The 16047-nt window shown below is 44.2% G+C and overlaps 1 protein-coding gene across 1 annotated transcript; it reads right to left on the bottom strand.

Annotated features, from left to right (window-relative positions):
* Nucleotides 1–2803: 2803 nt before the first annotated feature.
* LOC118842366 (osteoclast stimulatory transmembrane protein) lies at nucleotides 2804–8282 on the bottom strand. Its single transcript, XM_036749908.1, has 3 exons — nucleotides 8239–8282; nucleotides 4463–5468; nucleotides 2804–3232 (listed from the first exon to the last, which is right to left on the bottom strand). The coding sequence occupies exons 1-3, from the start codon at nucleotides 8280–8282 to the stop codon at nucleotides 2804–2806; spliced, it is 1479 nt and encodes a 492-aa protein (XP_036605803.1).
* Between the last annotated feature and the right edge of the window lie 7765 nt (nucleotides 8283–16047).

Genomic DNA, 16047 nt, shown 5'->3' with positions numbered 1-16047 from the left:
TGACAAGTCAAGGACTCATTCCACTACATTGCAGTGCCCCTCCCCTCCCCCTCTCCCATTCTCTTGGGTCCTCAGAATAAACGGTGAGCAGCTGAGGAAGGAAGTCTGTGAGGAAAGGACCCCACTCAGTGAATGGGGCTGCCCAGGCTCTGATCCCACCTGGGATTTCTGTTTCATTAAGAATCATAAGTCTTTAGCACTGGAAGAGACCTTTGTCTTGTATCTACTCCTGCACCACATGTGATCTTTCCTCATTGGCCCCCAAAGCTGTAAAGCACAGTCCTTTTTTTTTTGACTGGCCCAGGAAGAATCTCACCTTCCTTCCCCTATGTGAGCTGCTGCATTGGAGTTGGGTTCTTTCAAAAGCCTTTAGTAGTATTTAAGGGAAGAGTACTGGGGTAAGTAAGGGCAAATAGATGGTGTAGTAGATAGAGCACTGGGCCTAGAATCAGGAAGACTTATCTTCATGAGTTAGAATCTGGCCTCAGACACTTACTGGCTCTCTGACCCTGGGCAAGTCACTTAACCTTATTTGCTTCAGTTTCCTCATCTCTAAAAATAAGCTGGAGAAGGAAATGACAAACTACTCCGGTATCTTTGCCAAGAAAACCTCAAATGGGATCACAAAGAGTTAACATGACAGAAACAAGCCAACAACAGCACTGTGCTGAGAGTCAGACCTGAATTCAAATCCTGGCTCTGTAATTTACTATCTATGTGACTTTGGGCAGACACTTTTTACCTCTTTGGGACTCGGTTTTCCTTCTCTGTCAAATATGTGTTTTAGACTAGATGATATAACTTCTAGGAACAGGAAGTTGATAATGCCCCACCAGAGCTCACCTGGGATATTATATGGAGAGTTCTGGGTATCACAAATTTAAAATGATAGCAGAGATGAAAGCAACCAGGATAATGATGGGCCTTGAGTTCATGCTAAAGAAGAAAAGATTTGGGGGACCATGAGAACTATCTTTATATAATAAAGGGCTGTCATGTAAAGGAGGAACTAGATTGTCCTGTCTTTTCTCATAGGGCAGAACCAGGAGCAGCAATGACAGGAAGGTGCAAAGAAGCCGATAAAGACTTGACATCAGAAACAAAACAAAACTTTTTAACAATTGGAGCTATCCGGAAGCAGAATGGGCTAGCTCAGGAAGTGGTGGTTTTCCCTATCTTGGAGATCTTAGAGGCTGGAGGACCACTTTCTTGGTATGTTAGAGCAAATATTCCTTTCATGGGTGGAAAGCCCTTCCAGTTCTCAAATAGTCTGACTCTGTGACTTTTAAGTTCCCTTCCAGGTCCTACTTCTGATATCTGTTTTGTGATCATTAGATAGACTTTGATTATTAGAGACAGTCCAGAATCTTAGGATTCTAGAATCGGAGGCTCACAAAACCTTGGAGTGATAGGAAGAGGCCTTAGAGGACATCTGTTCCAACCTTCTATTCCATGTAGGAACTCCGTGAACCATCTCCCCAGCAAGGTCATCCAGCCTCTGTCTGAATGAATACTTCCTATGATTGGGAATTCACTACTAATGGAATAAACCATTTCATTTTCCAATAGTTATATTTGTTAAAAAAGTATTCCTTATAAAATACCATAATTGGTCTCCTTATAGTTTTCCCCCCATTAGTCCAAGTTCCATGTCTAAGCAAAACAAGTTTACTTCTCTTCCCTGTGATAGACATTGGAAGGCAATAATCATGCCCTCTACCATTCTCTCCTCAAGGCTAAGCATTCCTCATTCCTCATTCTCCAAGAGACTAGAATTAGTCTTTCCCTATACCAAGTTTAAAAGATACAGTTTTAATTTAAATAAAAACCAGAACTACTTACACATAGTTTAATAAATACATCTATTGACAAATATTTTTTAAGTGCTCAGCCCCATCCTGGGCAGGTAAGGTAGGGACAGAAGTAATGGGTGCAGGCCTTGTGCTCATGGAACTCTGATTTGGGGATGAGTCACTATCAGGAAATGATCAAAGAGCAAAATAAAAAAGCTCAGAGCCCTGGTTAAAACTGGCCAGAAGAGCTAGAAGAGATTGTCAAACCGTAAACTTTGGTACGTGCTCTAAGGCAACAAAACAGAAAAATACAGAGTCAAGAGAGCATTGAGAATTCAGGCAGGTCTAAAATAGGCAATGGGAAGACAGTGTGGTGGAGGGAGAAGAGCCCCAGTGTTGGAGCCAAAGGGGTCAGGTTTCAATGCCAGCTCTGCTACTATCTGCTCAAGGAGGGAAAGAGCATTGGTTCTAGACTCAGAGTATCTATCTGTGTTCAAGTCATGCCACCATCACTTGTCATCTATGTGACCTTGGGTAAGGTAAGCCCATTAATCTCTATGGAACCTGGAACCCAACTTCTAAAATGGCAGGGGTGGCCTAGCTGGGCTTTGAGGTGCTAGAACTTTCCAGTTCTAGAGCTTTGAACCTATGAATTTTTCTTCTCTGATCTTCAGTTTCCTCCTCTGTAAAATGAGCAGGATGGATTAGAACATAAATTTCTTGAGAGCAGGGCCTGCTTCATTTTTTGTCATCATGACCCTATTGACTAGCACTGAGCCCGGAACATAGTAGGTGCTTACTAAAAGTTTGCTGATCAATTGGTTTGTTTCAAGGTCCATTCCAGCTCCGACTTTCATTCTGAGATGCCTTCCAGCTTGGGTGTTCTTGGGTGTTCCAGGTGGGTTCAAATCCTACTTGGGAGGAATTTGACATCCTAGAAAGAGAGCTCTGTCCTCCAGAAGGTCTGAGGGGGTGACCCAAGCGGGCATCCCTGAGATTCTCACAGTATTCTAAGGTACTCCTTGATCCCCAGCTCCTTGCTTGTCTGAATGGTCCCAGACTAGAGGACTGGGGGAACACAAGCAGAGGGAAACTGGGGCATGTATGGGTTCTACCTGCCTCTTCTGATGCTTTCGGTGGAGCCGGGCAAACAGGTATCGGACCCTCTGCTCCTCCTGAGCCTGGAAGAAGGAGGCAGCCACTCTGTGGCCCAGCCGGCGGGCATAGGTCTCCAGGAAGACTGTGGCAGAAGCAAAGAGGAAGAGGGTCCCAGCAGCCAAAGCAGCTGTGTATTGTGGGGGGTGAGCTGGGTGCAACTGGCAACTGGCTGAGGTGAAGCGTAGCTCCCACTTATATGTGTCTTGGTAGGTGTCCAAGGATCTCTCTTCAGAAGGCTGATTGAAGATGAAGGAGATGAAGGCAAGGACTGTGTACTTGGCCTGGAAAGGCAGGAGGAGATAACAAAGGTGAGGGTGTAGTATAGAAGCCATTTCTCTTAAGCATTTCTCAGGAGACCCTGACACTAATTGGCTATGTGACCTTGACTAAGTCATTTTCTGCTCAGTTTCCTTTTCTTTTAAGTGAGGGGAAATAGAAGATTCCTATGGTTCTACAAGCTGTAAAATTCCATGTTTCATGTTCTAAAGCTCCGTCTAGCTCTGACATTCTGTGTTCTAATGTTCTTCCTACTTCTGATATTCTGTATGTTCTAAAGTCCATTCCAGGGCTAATATTCTGTGTTTTAAGGTCCCTCCCAGCTCTGACATTCTATATTCTAAGGTTTCTCCTAGCTCTGATATCAGGATTCTAAAGTATCTACCAGCACTAAACCTATGATCCTCTGATTCCTTGAAGGTAGTTTGATACCCTTTCCCTTGGTGGCCAATTCCATGATGAGGGAGCTCTTTGAGGTCCTTTGCTTGGCCGGTGGTCTAAATTTCAAGCCTTTACCACTTGTTAAGCATGGCAAGAGCTTACATTCTTTTTTTTTTTTTGGAGGGGGAAGGCAGGGCAATTGGGGTTAAGTGACTCGCCCAAGGTCATACAGCTAGTAAACATGTCAAGTGTCTGAGGCTGGATTTGAACTCAGGTCCACCTGACTCCAGGTCTGGTGCTCTACTCACTGCACCACCTAGCTGCCCCAAGAGCTTACATTCTGCCAGCCCAGTTTTTGGGAGCTCAAGGGTCACCTCCATTCTAGGATGACACATGGCCTCTATAAAATGGAGGTCATAGATTTGAGAGTTGGGAGAGACCCAGGTCTGCCTCATTTCAAGAACCAACTCTATCGATGCCAGCATTTCAATTCTCTGTCCTGTGTATGTACCACGTTCTAAAACCTTGTCTAGGGGGCAGATAGTGAATAGAGCACTGGCCCTGTAGTCAGGAGGACCTGAGTCCAAATTTGGCCTCTGACATTTAATAGCTGTGTGACACCTGGGCAAATCACTTAACCCCAATTGCTCAAAAAAAAAAAATTCTGAGACCTTCCTTGTTTAGCTCTGACAGTCTATGAAACTGTGCAAGTTTGTGTGCAGATTGAAGATGATCACCCTGAGGGTCACCCTCAAGTACTGGGTCTGCCCCACCTCCCAAACTGTATTAGGAACCCAGGGCCCTCCCAGCCCTCTGCCCCCAGCCCCCTGCCCTCCAATTTCTCTTCCACTCACATCGTACTTGATGGTCAGATGGATGGGCAGTGTGGGGAGCTTCTGGGCCCAGTCTATAGCCGTGCTTGCCAGAAGGAAGGCCACATAATCTGCAGCCACAATCACAGCCATGGCCCCCAGGGGCATACCCAGAAATGCCAGGCGGAAGAGGCAGCGGAAAATTTCAGCCCGGGAGAACCTCAGGCCAGTCACCCTGAGGACCAGAGCTGGAGGAGAGGCTGCCAGGGGACTGTCCTGGCTCTCTCTGAGCAGCTGCTCCAGCTGTTTGCTGTTATAAAGGTTATCGAACTGCAGGTCAGTCAGATAGCCCTTCAGGTAGCACATCGACTCAGACAGGAGCGAGAATATGAAGACTCCAGCCAGTACCCTGTTGGTGCCCAGAGCCAATCCCTGGACCAATGCTTCCAGGGCTGAGACATCCTCGTAGACTCTCTGGGTGGCCACAAGCATCTGGATATACAGGGCTGAGCAGTTGCTGGGGGTCTCAAGAGACAGTCCCTGGCCCCCTGCCCGCCCAGCTGCCCGGTCCAGGGCCACTGTGGCTGCCTCTAACTGGCGGGTAGAATTGAGTAGGCTCTCCAGAGAGCCCTGGGCCACGCATCTCAGCACCTGGGTGGTAGCACCCACATTGGCCAGAATGTTGGGTACCACGTGGGTGGCCAGCTCGGCAAAGGCAGATGACAGCAGCAGGCGGCGGCCCTGCCTCGTGCCTAATGTGGGCACAGTGATGGCAAGCAGACACCGGGCTGGGTGGACTAGACCCAGGGCCAGGAAAAGCAAGAAGCCGCAAGCCGTGGCTCCTGTCGCAGAGGTCCTTACTGGGTACGCCAGGGAAGCAGCCAACCAGGTGTAGGCGAGTCCACCGGCAGCTCCAGCGATAAGAGCGCACAGCAGAAGCTGAATGAACAGCTGCCCGCAGCTGGCTGGGACAGGCTTCGAATACACCTCCCAGGCCGCCAGCAACAGCACCTGGGTCTTCGGGAGCCCCGAATGCCAAAGCCACCTCCTGCATGGGGGAGACCAGGAGGAAACCTCCATGAGCTCAGGAAGAGACAAAAAATCATGAAATTTAAGACTAAGAGGAATCTTAGAGATCCTACCCCCATTTTATAAAGGGAGAAACTGAAGCCCAGAGAGATTGTGACCTAGCTGCTAGTACTTTCCCCCACCCAGAGTTACCCTAACTATATATGCACATGTTTTCTCCTCTGATAGAATATAAACCCCTTGATAACAAGCACTGTCTTGCCATTCATTGTCTTTTTATCCACCCCCAGCACCTAGCACACAGTAGGTGCCTAATAAATGCTTGTTGGTTGACCATAGGCACACAGGTAACAAAAAGCAGAACTGGGATTTCCTAAGATGATATATATATATATATATATATATATATATATATATATATATATATATATATATATATATATATGTTCTGCCTCTAGTGCCACAGTCTAGAATTCAAGGCCCTAGGAAACCTGACCTCAAACAATCTTTCTAGGTTTCCCTACCTTTCCACCTGCCTGCATCCCGAGACCTCTTGCTTATTGGTAATCCTTGCCTGGAACCACCACATCATGGAAAGGCCCAGCCTCGAAGCCCATAAATCAATGGACAAATGAGTGAGTGAGTGAGTGAGTGAAAAGCCCTGTTCCCTAGCCAATCTCCCCTTCTTTAGGTCTCCAGACCCTAACTTCCCCCTCTCCATCATTCATCCCAATGAGGTAACCCATAGCACTTACCCAAGAGACCTGAATTTGATTTTGGTTGTAATATTTAATGATTGTGTTACCTTAGGCATGCCCTGTCTTAATCTCAATTTCTTTTTATCTAAAACTAGACTAAAATATCACTCCCCTCAGCTGACCCGGTCCCCTTCTGCCCGACCTAGAACAACTATCCTTAGAGTCAACCAGAAGGCAGCCTCTTCTATTTGCTAAAGCTAGTACAAACAGAGTGCTTTGTGAATACTCAGGGTGGGGAAACTGTGATTCTCATCATCCCTGGTTAACTTTCTGTCCTCATCCTCTGGCCCTCTGACTCTGCTGCTACCCAGAGAGGAGCCCTAACTGGAAGTAGAAAGGCATGTCTCTACATGACCATATAAGGCGATGTGGAAGTGACCTGTGGTCTGGGAAGGGGGGCATGCCATTGGTGTGGGGTGTTGTGTGGGTGGACCAGTCACAGGCCTGCTTTTACTATGAATTGGAGATGATCATAGCAATGCTGTACATAGGTACAATGCTTTACAGTTTATAAAATGCTTTTACTTATATTTAAAGACTTACAGTCCCTCCTAATTCCATGTTCAAAGGCCTAAGTTTTTCTTAGCTTTGATTATCTCTGATCTATGGTTTAAGGTCTCTCCCAGCTATGATAGTATGTTCTAAGTTTCAAGGCCTTCTCAGTTCTGATCATCTCTAACGTCTGAAGTCCTTCCCAGCTCTGCTATCCTATGTTCTAAGATCTATTAGAGGCCTTCTCACTTCTGATCATCTCAGTCCCAAGGTCTAAGGTCCCTCCCAGATCTGATATTCAGTATTCTAAGGACTAAAGTCTTCCTTGGTTCTGATCATCTCTTCTCTAAAGTCTGAGGTTCCTCCCAGCTCTGATATTTGTTCTAAGATCTAATGGAGTACTTCTCACTTTTGATCGTATCTGCTCTGAAGTCCCTCCAAGCTCTGACATTCTGTGCTCTAAGGTCCAAGGTCTCTTCTAGTTCTATGATTCATTTAAACCTTTCTACAAATTGCCTTGGGAGGTCATCTGGGTGGGGATTATTGTCCTTAATTTCCAGACCTGGAGCCTGCAGTCCAGGGAAGTGTCACTATGTCCCAATAGCAGAACCCACCTGTCCTTCATGACTATACCTATGCTGACCTCATCTCCCCCCATGTTCATAAGGAGCTGAAATTCTCTCAGGGGCAGCCCAGAACCTGGGAATCTCTGACTCTGACCCCACACCATAAACCACCCTTCGTTCCATTGGCCAGCCCTCAGTGTTCCCATCTTCAAAATAGGGCATGGAGCCCCACTCCCCTTGAAGGCCAGTTTCAAATGTTCTATTGACACATAGTACCCAGTTAATGCATCTGTCTACTCCCATCTAAGAATGGCCTCCTTTTGCCAGGTATCCTCAATACTACAATGTCCTCCCTCTAGGTCTTCTCCCCTTCCCTGCCTCCCCCCAGGGTCCCAGTTCTGCTTTCAGCTTTCCAAGCGGACAGGGAACCAATCTGCTAAAACACCCTGTGGCTCCAAATGCAGACTGTCCTTTTGCCCAAGTATAGCTTAGATAAAATTTGAACCGTAGCCTATTATTGGTCTCATTTTAATATTTACACACACACACACACACACACATGCAGGTATGCACACACGCAAGCACACGCACACTCACATTTTCTTTTCAAAGAGATTTCATTTTAAGGTCACAGTGTGTTTTCACACCAATATGATAATTCTTGTCATTGTGGTCATGGATAGGAGAACTTCCCACCCAGAACTCCCTCATCCCCCAGGTAAGCTATGTTTATTTTATAAGAGGCTTTCCAGATGGCTCTGAGGATAGCTGTTTTTGTTCAGGCAGAAGAGGATGACAATATCCTGGCCAGCTGAGGGAATGATACTTTAGGCTACTGTGGCCTTGGGATATCCCACAAACCACCAGGCAGGCACCTGTGGGTTTCACCTTTGTCTAGGACCAGCTCCAGAGGGGCACCTGCTGGGCCAGTATCCTGTAGTCCAAACCTCCCCATTCCCATACTCCAACCTACCCCATTCTGATCAGCTGCTCCTCAGTCCCCTGGAGATTCCTCATACTCCTAGAAAAATACTTGTCCACAGATCAGACAGAAGATCGGTATGTGCCTTAGCAGAAGAGGAAGTACATATGTGTGTGGAACTGATCAGCTAGGATGTGGGAATAATAACCACTTCTGCTTTACAGACCTTTAAAAATGGTTACCTCCCCCACCCTATCCTGTATGTCCTGTTTGACATCACTAGGCATTGGGTAGGAAGAGGAAGGGGTTTGATGGGAAACAGTGTGGATGAAAAACTAAAAACTTCTTAAGACTTCTGTCAGGGACCATAGGGTTTTTTAAATTATTCTTTTAAACATTCATTTTTTTCTCCCCCCTCTCCATCCCCTCCCCTCCTCATTGAGAAGACAAGCAATAGGATATCACCTATACATGTGAAGTCATGCAAAACATATTTTTGTAATTAGCTTCATTGCAAAAAAAGAAAAAAATATGTTTTAATCTATATTAAGAGTTCATGAGTTCTCTGTGTGAAAGTGGACAGCATTTTTCATCATGAGTCCTTTGAAGTGTTGTGGATCATTGTATTAATCAGATGAGTCTTTCGCAGTTGAACATCATTACAATATTGCTGTTACTGTTTACAATGTTCTCCTGGTTGTGCTCATTTTACTTCGTATCAGTTCATATAAGTCTTCTCAGGTTTTTCTGAAATCATTCCCCTAGTCATTTTTTAAAATATCAATTTATTAATTTTTAGTTTTCAACATTCATTTCTATAAGATTTCAAGTTCCAAATTTTCTCCCTCTCCTTCCTTTCACCCCATCCCAAGACCCCCCTCGTCATTTCTTATGGCACAATAGTCCTCCACCACATTCCTATACCATAACTTATTCATCCATTCCCCAATTGGTGGGCATCCATTCCATTTCCAATTCTTTGTCACCACAAAAAGAGCTGCTATAAATATTTTTGGACATCTAGGTCCTTTTCCTTTTTTTTTTTTTATCTCTGAGATACAGACCTAGTAGTGGTATTTATACACAGTTTTATGGTCTCTTGGGCAGAGTTCCAAATTGGAACATAGGATTTAGAGTTGGGAAGAGATCATTTAGCCCAACCTCCTCATTTTACAGAGGAAGAAACTGAGACCCAGAGAGATTAAAAATGACTTCTCTCAGGTCACCCAGGTATTAAGTAGGAGAGCCAAGATTTGAACCTAAATATTCTGACACCTAATGTGACTTTATATAACACTCTGCCTCTCAACATACCACTGGTCAAGTAGCCTTGAATCTGGTAGGAGGGGTACATGCTAAGGTTCCTCACCCCTGCTCCAGACACTTAACCCTTTGGTTAGTTAGTCTCGAGGTAGTGGGGTAGGCATCGTCCCAAGCAAATAATCAGGAATGTCCAGAGCAAGGCAAGAGCAACAAGGTTAGTGAAAGGACTGAAGATCACGCTGTAGGAGGACTGGGTGCAAAAGCCTGGGGCCCTTCAGCAAACATTGATTAAGGGCCCACTATGTTCCATCCACTGAGAAGAGAAGATTAAGGGAGCATATGACAACAGTCTTCAAGTATTTGAAAGGCTGTCATGTGTGACCCTGTATAATTTGCATCCCTCTTGAGGCCTAAATTTTTTCATCTGTCCAATGGAAATGATGATAATTCTTGGCTTACAAGATGAAAAAGTGCTTTAAAAAGTTAAAGGCACAAGAGAAATACAAAAATTATAGTTGTGAACATTACTATTAATGATAATATTACTAAATTAATTATTTTAGGTGACACTGATAGCACCTTACACTCCAAATGTCTGCTCTCACTAGTTAGCCCTGTTCAGAATGGGACTGATTGTGCCTAAGGTGATGAGCTTCCTGTCACTGGAAGTATTCAAGCAGAAGCTGTAAGGAATGCTATAAAAGGGGTTTCTACTCTGAGAAGGAGGTTGGATTACAGACAACTGAGGGCCCTGCCAACTCTGAGCTTCTAGCATTCTATGAGTTATGTTATAACTAATTCTTATCATGCTTTGAGGTTTTTAAAAATTATTATCAACTACTAAAATACTTGATTGATTCTTTTTTCGTATCTGCTCTAAAATTTACAAAGCACTTTCCTCCCAGTGGTTCTGTGAAGTAAGATGTATAAGTATTATTGTCACTCTTTTAAGTGTTATTGTCTGATGGTGTCCCACTGGAAAACTAATGCCCAGAATCACAGAGTTAATAAGGGGAGAAGACGTGGAGGTGCAGAAGAGATGAAATCGAACCCCCTAATCTGCATCTACTATACAACTCTTTCTACTCACTCCTAGAGTCTATGATTCTAAGGGTCAAAGATTTCAAGATTGTCTTGTTTAAGGTTCTATGATTCGAACATTCTATAAAATTATGAGATTCCAAGATTTGATGATTCTAAGAAATATGGCAGCCAAAGGCACTTATCAGCTTAGAATGAAAATGTGTTTGTCAAATCTTAGGGAGAAGGGTGGTAGATGATTGACTAGTATCACCTTATAAAACAGCAAGAAGTAGTAGATGGAAGAACAGATTTACAGAAGGCTTGGTGAGAAAGTCAACCAATCAAAAACATCACAAGTGAATTTAGGGATGAGACAGGCTCTTCATTGCTAACATACTGTACTGAAGAATGGTGCACATAATTCACCTTCCTGTTGTCTTTTGGATGACCCTCACCTCTAATTTGTTAAACACTGAGATTCCATGACTTATGGAGAAGCACATTCACCTTCCTGTTATCTTTTGGATGACCCTCACCTCTGATTTGTTAAACACCGAGATTCCATGACTTACGGAGAAGCACATTACAACATGCTGGCAACCTGGGGTAAAGTCTCGTTCACCCTGTGCCCTTTCTAGGAAGGTGGCAAATACCTTAGGCCGGCATACATATCTCTATTTTATGATTTATTTGATATTAATAAACACAGATTTATTGAACAAAAATTTCTCTGTTATTGTTATTATAAAAATTTCTAGAAACATTTGTATCTCTATTTTTTGTTAATAATGTCTTAAGTTGTTTTCCAATTCTCCACTTCTTTAGAGACCTTGGCAGCTTCAGGACAGTATGTTAGGAATGAAAAACTTCCCAGTCTCGTCAGAGAGATGTGACTGGAAAAGGAGATGGGTTGGGAAAGCCAAAGGAATTCCTGCCGACCTGTTCATCACCGGCCTAAGTAAGAGAACACTTGATCCTAATGAAAATACCCATATCTCTACAAGTCCTCCAAAGAAGGATATTGAGGCTAAGAATTCCAGGATGTCCTCCCCTTCCTTTGTAAGGACAGATAGGTAGCCATCCCCCAACTTATAGACTAAGCTGGTTTAGGCCCTGAGAGCCCTTGAGATTGTTCATTGCCTTCTGAATCATCAAGGGAGGACTAAATTCGATGAGGCAGAGAGCCTCGATGTTGAACGTGAGGGGCCAAGGAAGGTTTTGCTAAGCTCCCAGGGTACTCATCTGTATCTTGGTTTGGAAGGGAAGTTATGGTTGTTGACCTGTGAGGATGATGTCAGAGGAACACAACCTGGTCCTTTCATAGCCCATACCCTCTCTTGTGGGCCTCCTGACCCTCCCCATCCCCTAGACCTCTGGCTTGGAGTTACCGTGGGGCTGAGCCTGAGTGGATAATTAAACATCTTAAAGTAATAAATCAAATTCTACTTGGGGTAAAAGAGCCTTCTCCAGAAATAGGATCCTGGGCTTTAGAGCCGGGGGGGACGTTAGAGTACAGCCATGCATAGAGCATAGAGGAAGAGGAAAGGCCAATGGTGACATCTGCCTGGAGGTGCTAGCACCTGCTCCAGCCACCCCAGTTTTATGCTAGAGTGGACTAGGTCACAGAGATCAGTTCACATGACAGGCTGCGAACAAGGCTCACCTTTCTTCAGAGCAAGAGTTCTTTCTGTGATTCTTTTTTTTTGCAGGGGGGAAGGCAGGGCAATTGGGGTTAAGTGACTTGCCAAAGGTCACACAGCTAGTAAACATGTCAAGCATCTGAGGCTGGATTTGAACTCAAGTCCTCCCAACTCCAGGGCCGGTGCTCTACTCACTGCGCCACCTAGCTGCCCCTAGAGCACGAGTTCTTAATCTGGGGTCCATGACCTTGTGGTTGTATTTTTTTTTAATGTTTCAGTAACTATTTCCATATTTAGATTCCTATGTATTTTACTTTATACATTTAAAAATCTTCTTCCAAGAAAGGGTCTGCAGGCTTCACCAGACTGCCAGATGAATCCGTAATGCACCAAAAAAGATTAAGAACTTCTGCTTAGGAGTTTTGCAGCTTATGAAGCACTTTCTTCACATTATTTTCTGTGGCCGCTAGGCATTACAATAGATAGAGCACTGGCTCTGGAGTCAGGAAGACCTGAGCTCAAATCTGACACCAGACCTTTGTCTGCCTCCGTTCCCTCACCTGTGAAATGGGGATAGTAACAGCATCTACATCCCAGGGTTGTGATGAAGATATAGTGAGACAATATTTGTAAAGCATTCTGCAAACGTTATAAATAGACATTATAAATGCTAGCTATCATCATCATCACCGTCACCACCATCATCGTTATTCCTTCACGATAGTCCAGAGAGCACAAGTATAATTAGTTCCATTTTACAGAGGAATAAAATGAGATCCACTGAGGTGGGTTGACTTGTGAAAGGAAGAGGCAGTGTGGTACAATGAGAAGAACACTGGGTTTAGAGTCAGAAGGCTTTCACTTTCCAAATCTGTAAACATGAAAGAGTTGGAGGATGTTATTTCTCCATGCATTATCATCGTCATCATCATCATCGTCATCTTCATCATCATCTTCTTCATCGAAATCATCATCATCTTCACCGTAATTCCCATTTGACAGAGAAGGAAACTGAAGCATGGAAAAGTGAAAAGAGACAAACAGGCTGTAGAGACTGGAGCCCTGAACTTGGAGTCAGGAAGACTCCTTCCTACACTTGCTGTGTGATCACAGGCAAGTCACTTAACTCTCAGGCCTGCTTAAAATAAAGAGATTGGAAGCCAAGATGGTAGCACTTGACTGTAACTTGATTGTCAGAGAACACTTGATCCTAATGAAAATACCCATATCTCTGGGGATGCTGCTGGGGAGGCCCAGGCTGGGGATCTCCCAGACTCAGGATTCTGAGCTGCAGTAGGGCTGAGCCAATGAGGTGTCTGAACTAAGTCTGAATGGATTTCATCTTCTAGGTCACGGGGAGGCGTGACAGGACTTTGAACAAGGAAGGAACAATATGGTGACCCTTGAGAGTGGAGGGTCACTGGGCTGCCTAAGGAGGGGCAATGGGGAAATGGAACAGGTCAAAACTTCCATGTGGATCAGTAGTGGGCTCAACCCAAGAGTAGTCATTGTACTTCCAACCTGAGTGATATAGGGAGACCCAGTCTTTCTTTCCTTCTTTCTCTTTCTCTTCCTTCCTGCCTTCCTCTCTCCCTTCTTTCCTTCCTTCTTTTCTTTCTCTTATCCTCCCTACCCCCTTTTTCTTTCTTTCCTTTTCTTTCTCCCTTCTTTCCTTCTTACTTTTTCCTTTCCTTCTTTCTCTTTCTCTTTCCTTCCTTCCTCCTTCCCTCCCTTCTTGCTTCCTTCCTCCCTCCTTCTTTCTTTTCTTTCTCTCTCTCTTCCTCCCCCTCTCTTTCTTTCCTTTTCTTTCTCCCTTCCTTCATTTTTTCTTTCTTTCCTTTTCTCTTTCTCTCTTTCTTTCTCTTCCTCCCCCTCTCCTTTTTCCTTCCTTCCTTCCTTTCTCCCTCCCTCCCTCCCCCTCTCTTTCCTTCCTTTTCTTTCTCCCTTCCTTCTTATTTTCTTTCCTTTCTCTTTCTCTTCCTTCTTCCCTTTCTCCTTCCCTCCCTTCTTTCTTTCCTTCCCTTCTTTTCTTCCTCCCTCCCTTCTTTCCTTCCTTCCTCCCTCTCTTCCTCCATTTCTTTCTCTCTCTCTCCCTCCCCCTCTTCCTTTCTTTTTCTTTCTGCTTTCCTTCCTTCTTCCTTCCCTTCTTCCTCATCTTTTTTTAAAAATAAGGTTGGATTTGATAGATGACCCCTAAGGTCCTTGCCAATCTCTAAGTCTATGATTCTTTAAATATTATTACTCCTGTTTTACAGTGGAAGAGCGTAAAGCTCAGAGAAATAAAATTATTTCTTTGAGGTCTCACAGTGAATCAGTGATAGGAAGAGGTCTCCCAACCAAGCATTCTGCCTCCCAACACCCTTTCCACTGAGCCCTGTTCCCCCCGCCCCAGGAGTGTGCTGGAGCCGGCTGGAACCAGCTTTCAAGAGTTAAATTTTCCATGTGAGCATCTGTACCTCAGAAATGGGCAGATGCTACAAATCAGGGCTTGGTATATTCTTTTGTTGATTACCTAGACCAATGGTGTCAAACTCAAATAGAAATGGGGCCACTTAATCCATACATAAGTATCCCTTTGAGTGTATGTTGGCTTGGTTTTTACATGTGATATTATCTATGTTTTGTAGTGTTTTTATTTATTATTAAACATAGCCTGATTACATTTTAATCTGGTTCCTGCACTCTTTAGAATGTTGGGTGGGCCTGATATCTCTAGTCTAGACTAGGGTTGAGCAAACGTCAGCTCTGAGGTGTAGTCTAATCGTGGGCTGTTGTTTGAATGGTCTACATTTAAAGAAAGTGATGGAGAAAATTTTCATAATGCAAATTCAACCTAAAAGTGTGTTGTGCTTTTTGGAGAGCCAGTTGTTAAACAGCCCCTGCCTCCATAGGGTGTCCCTAAAGTCTGGACACATAGGCAAAAACACATATTTGGCAATATTTGGAATATTAACAGACCTTAGTCCCCCTGACTTCTTTTTCTGAGGTATGCTAAAGGAGAAGGTGTACTCAATGAAAATCACAAATGCAACACACTTAACTGAACACATAAAGAGTGGATGTGCTAAAATTGATGGTCATGTGGAGCTTTGCATCAAGTTCACGTGAATTTTGCAAAGCGCATCAACCTTTGCATCACAAATGATGGAAATCATATTGAAGATGTTATTCGTTAACATTCCAATTAAATAAAATGTTGAAACTTTCTTTCATTTCATTTCTTGAAAATATGCATTTTTGCCTATGTGTCCAGACTTTAGGAACACTCCGTAGTGCAATAGCCTCTTCCAGTCATTCCTACTAGTATTTGCGAAGAGTGCCTAGTCCTGCAGTGTAGCCTTTGCTCAGAAACCCAGGGCAAGAGGGGCAGCTCACAGTCCCCACCCCACCTCCATCCTCAACAGGCCGTTTCCTGCGAAGGCTTGGTGGGAAGTAGCCCTGCTGATGAACAGGCAGACCCAGGCTCCCCCTACAGGTAACAGGCTGCCTCCTTGCCCTCTCTGAAAGCCTACCACTGCATGGATTTTTCTTCCTAAAAGACCTGGGAAGATATGATAGCCATTGTCATTTGAAGGTCTATTATGGAGAAGAGGGAGTTTATTGGTTCTGCTTATTGCTCCTGGAGTACTAGGAGCGATGGATAGACATTACAGAGATGCTGATTTTGACTTGATGAAAGAAAAAAAAACTTCCTAATCCTTAAAAGAATCTAAAAATGAAATAGGCTACCTCAATAGGTAATGAGCTCCCTGTCAACGGAGGTCTTCAAGCAGGTGCTAATATACCACTGGATATTGCAGAGGAGATGCTTGTTTAGATTGAGATTGGACTAGATGGCCCCTGAGCTCCTTTTCTCCTAAAAAATCCCATGAAATCTTAAATTCTTGTTCAGCAGTCTGTTCTCAAACTCCCCACTCAGTCACCCGCCTCGAGA

Source organism: Trichosurus vulpecula, chromosome 3, assembly GCF_011100635.1.
Source record: "Trichosurus vulpecula isolate mTriVul1 chromosome 3, mTriVul1.pri, whole genome shotgun sequence".
NCBI lineage: Eukaryota > Metazoa > Chordata > Mammalia > Diprotodontia > Phalangeridae > Trichosurus > Trichosurus vulpecula.
The sequence above is the reverse complement of the archived record's forward strand: the minus strand, read 5'-3'. Positions and strand labels throughout refer to the sequence as shown.

Bases quoted from the DNA above. Each gene is read 5' to 3' on its own strand.
- LOC118842366 (XM_036749908.1), bottom strand. From the start codon at position 8,282: ATGAGGAATCTCCAGGGGACTGAGGAGCAGCTGATCAGAATGGG. The intron at 5,469-8,238 runs GTAGGTTGGAGT...TCCCCCATGCAG, and splicing joins GAGCAGCTGATCAGAATGGG to GAGGTGGCTTTGGCATTCGG. The intron at 3,233-4,462 runs GTGAGTGGAAGA...CTGCCTTTCCAG, and splicing joins ATCTGACCATCAAGTACGAT to GCCAAGTACACAGTCCTTGC.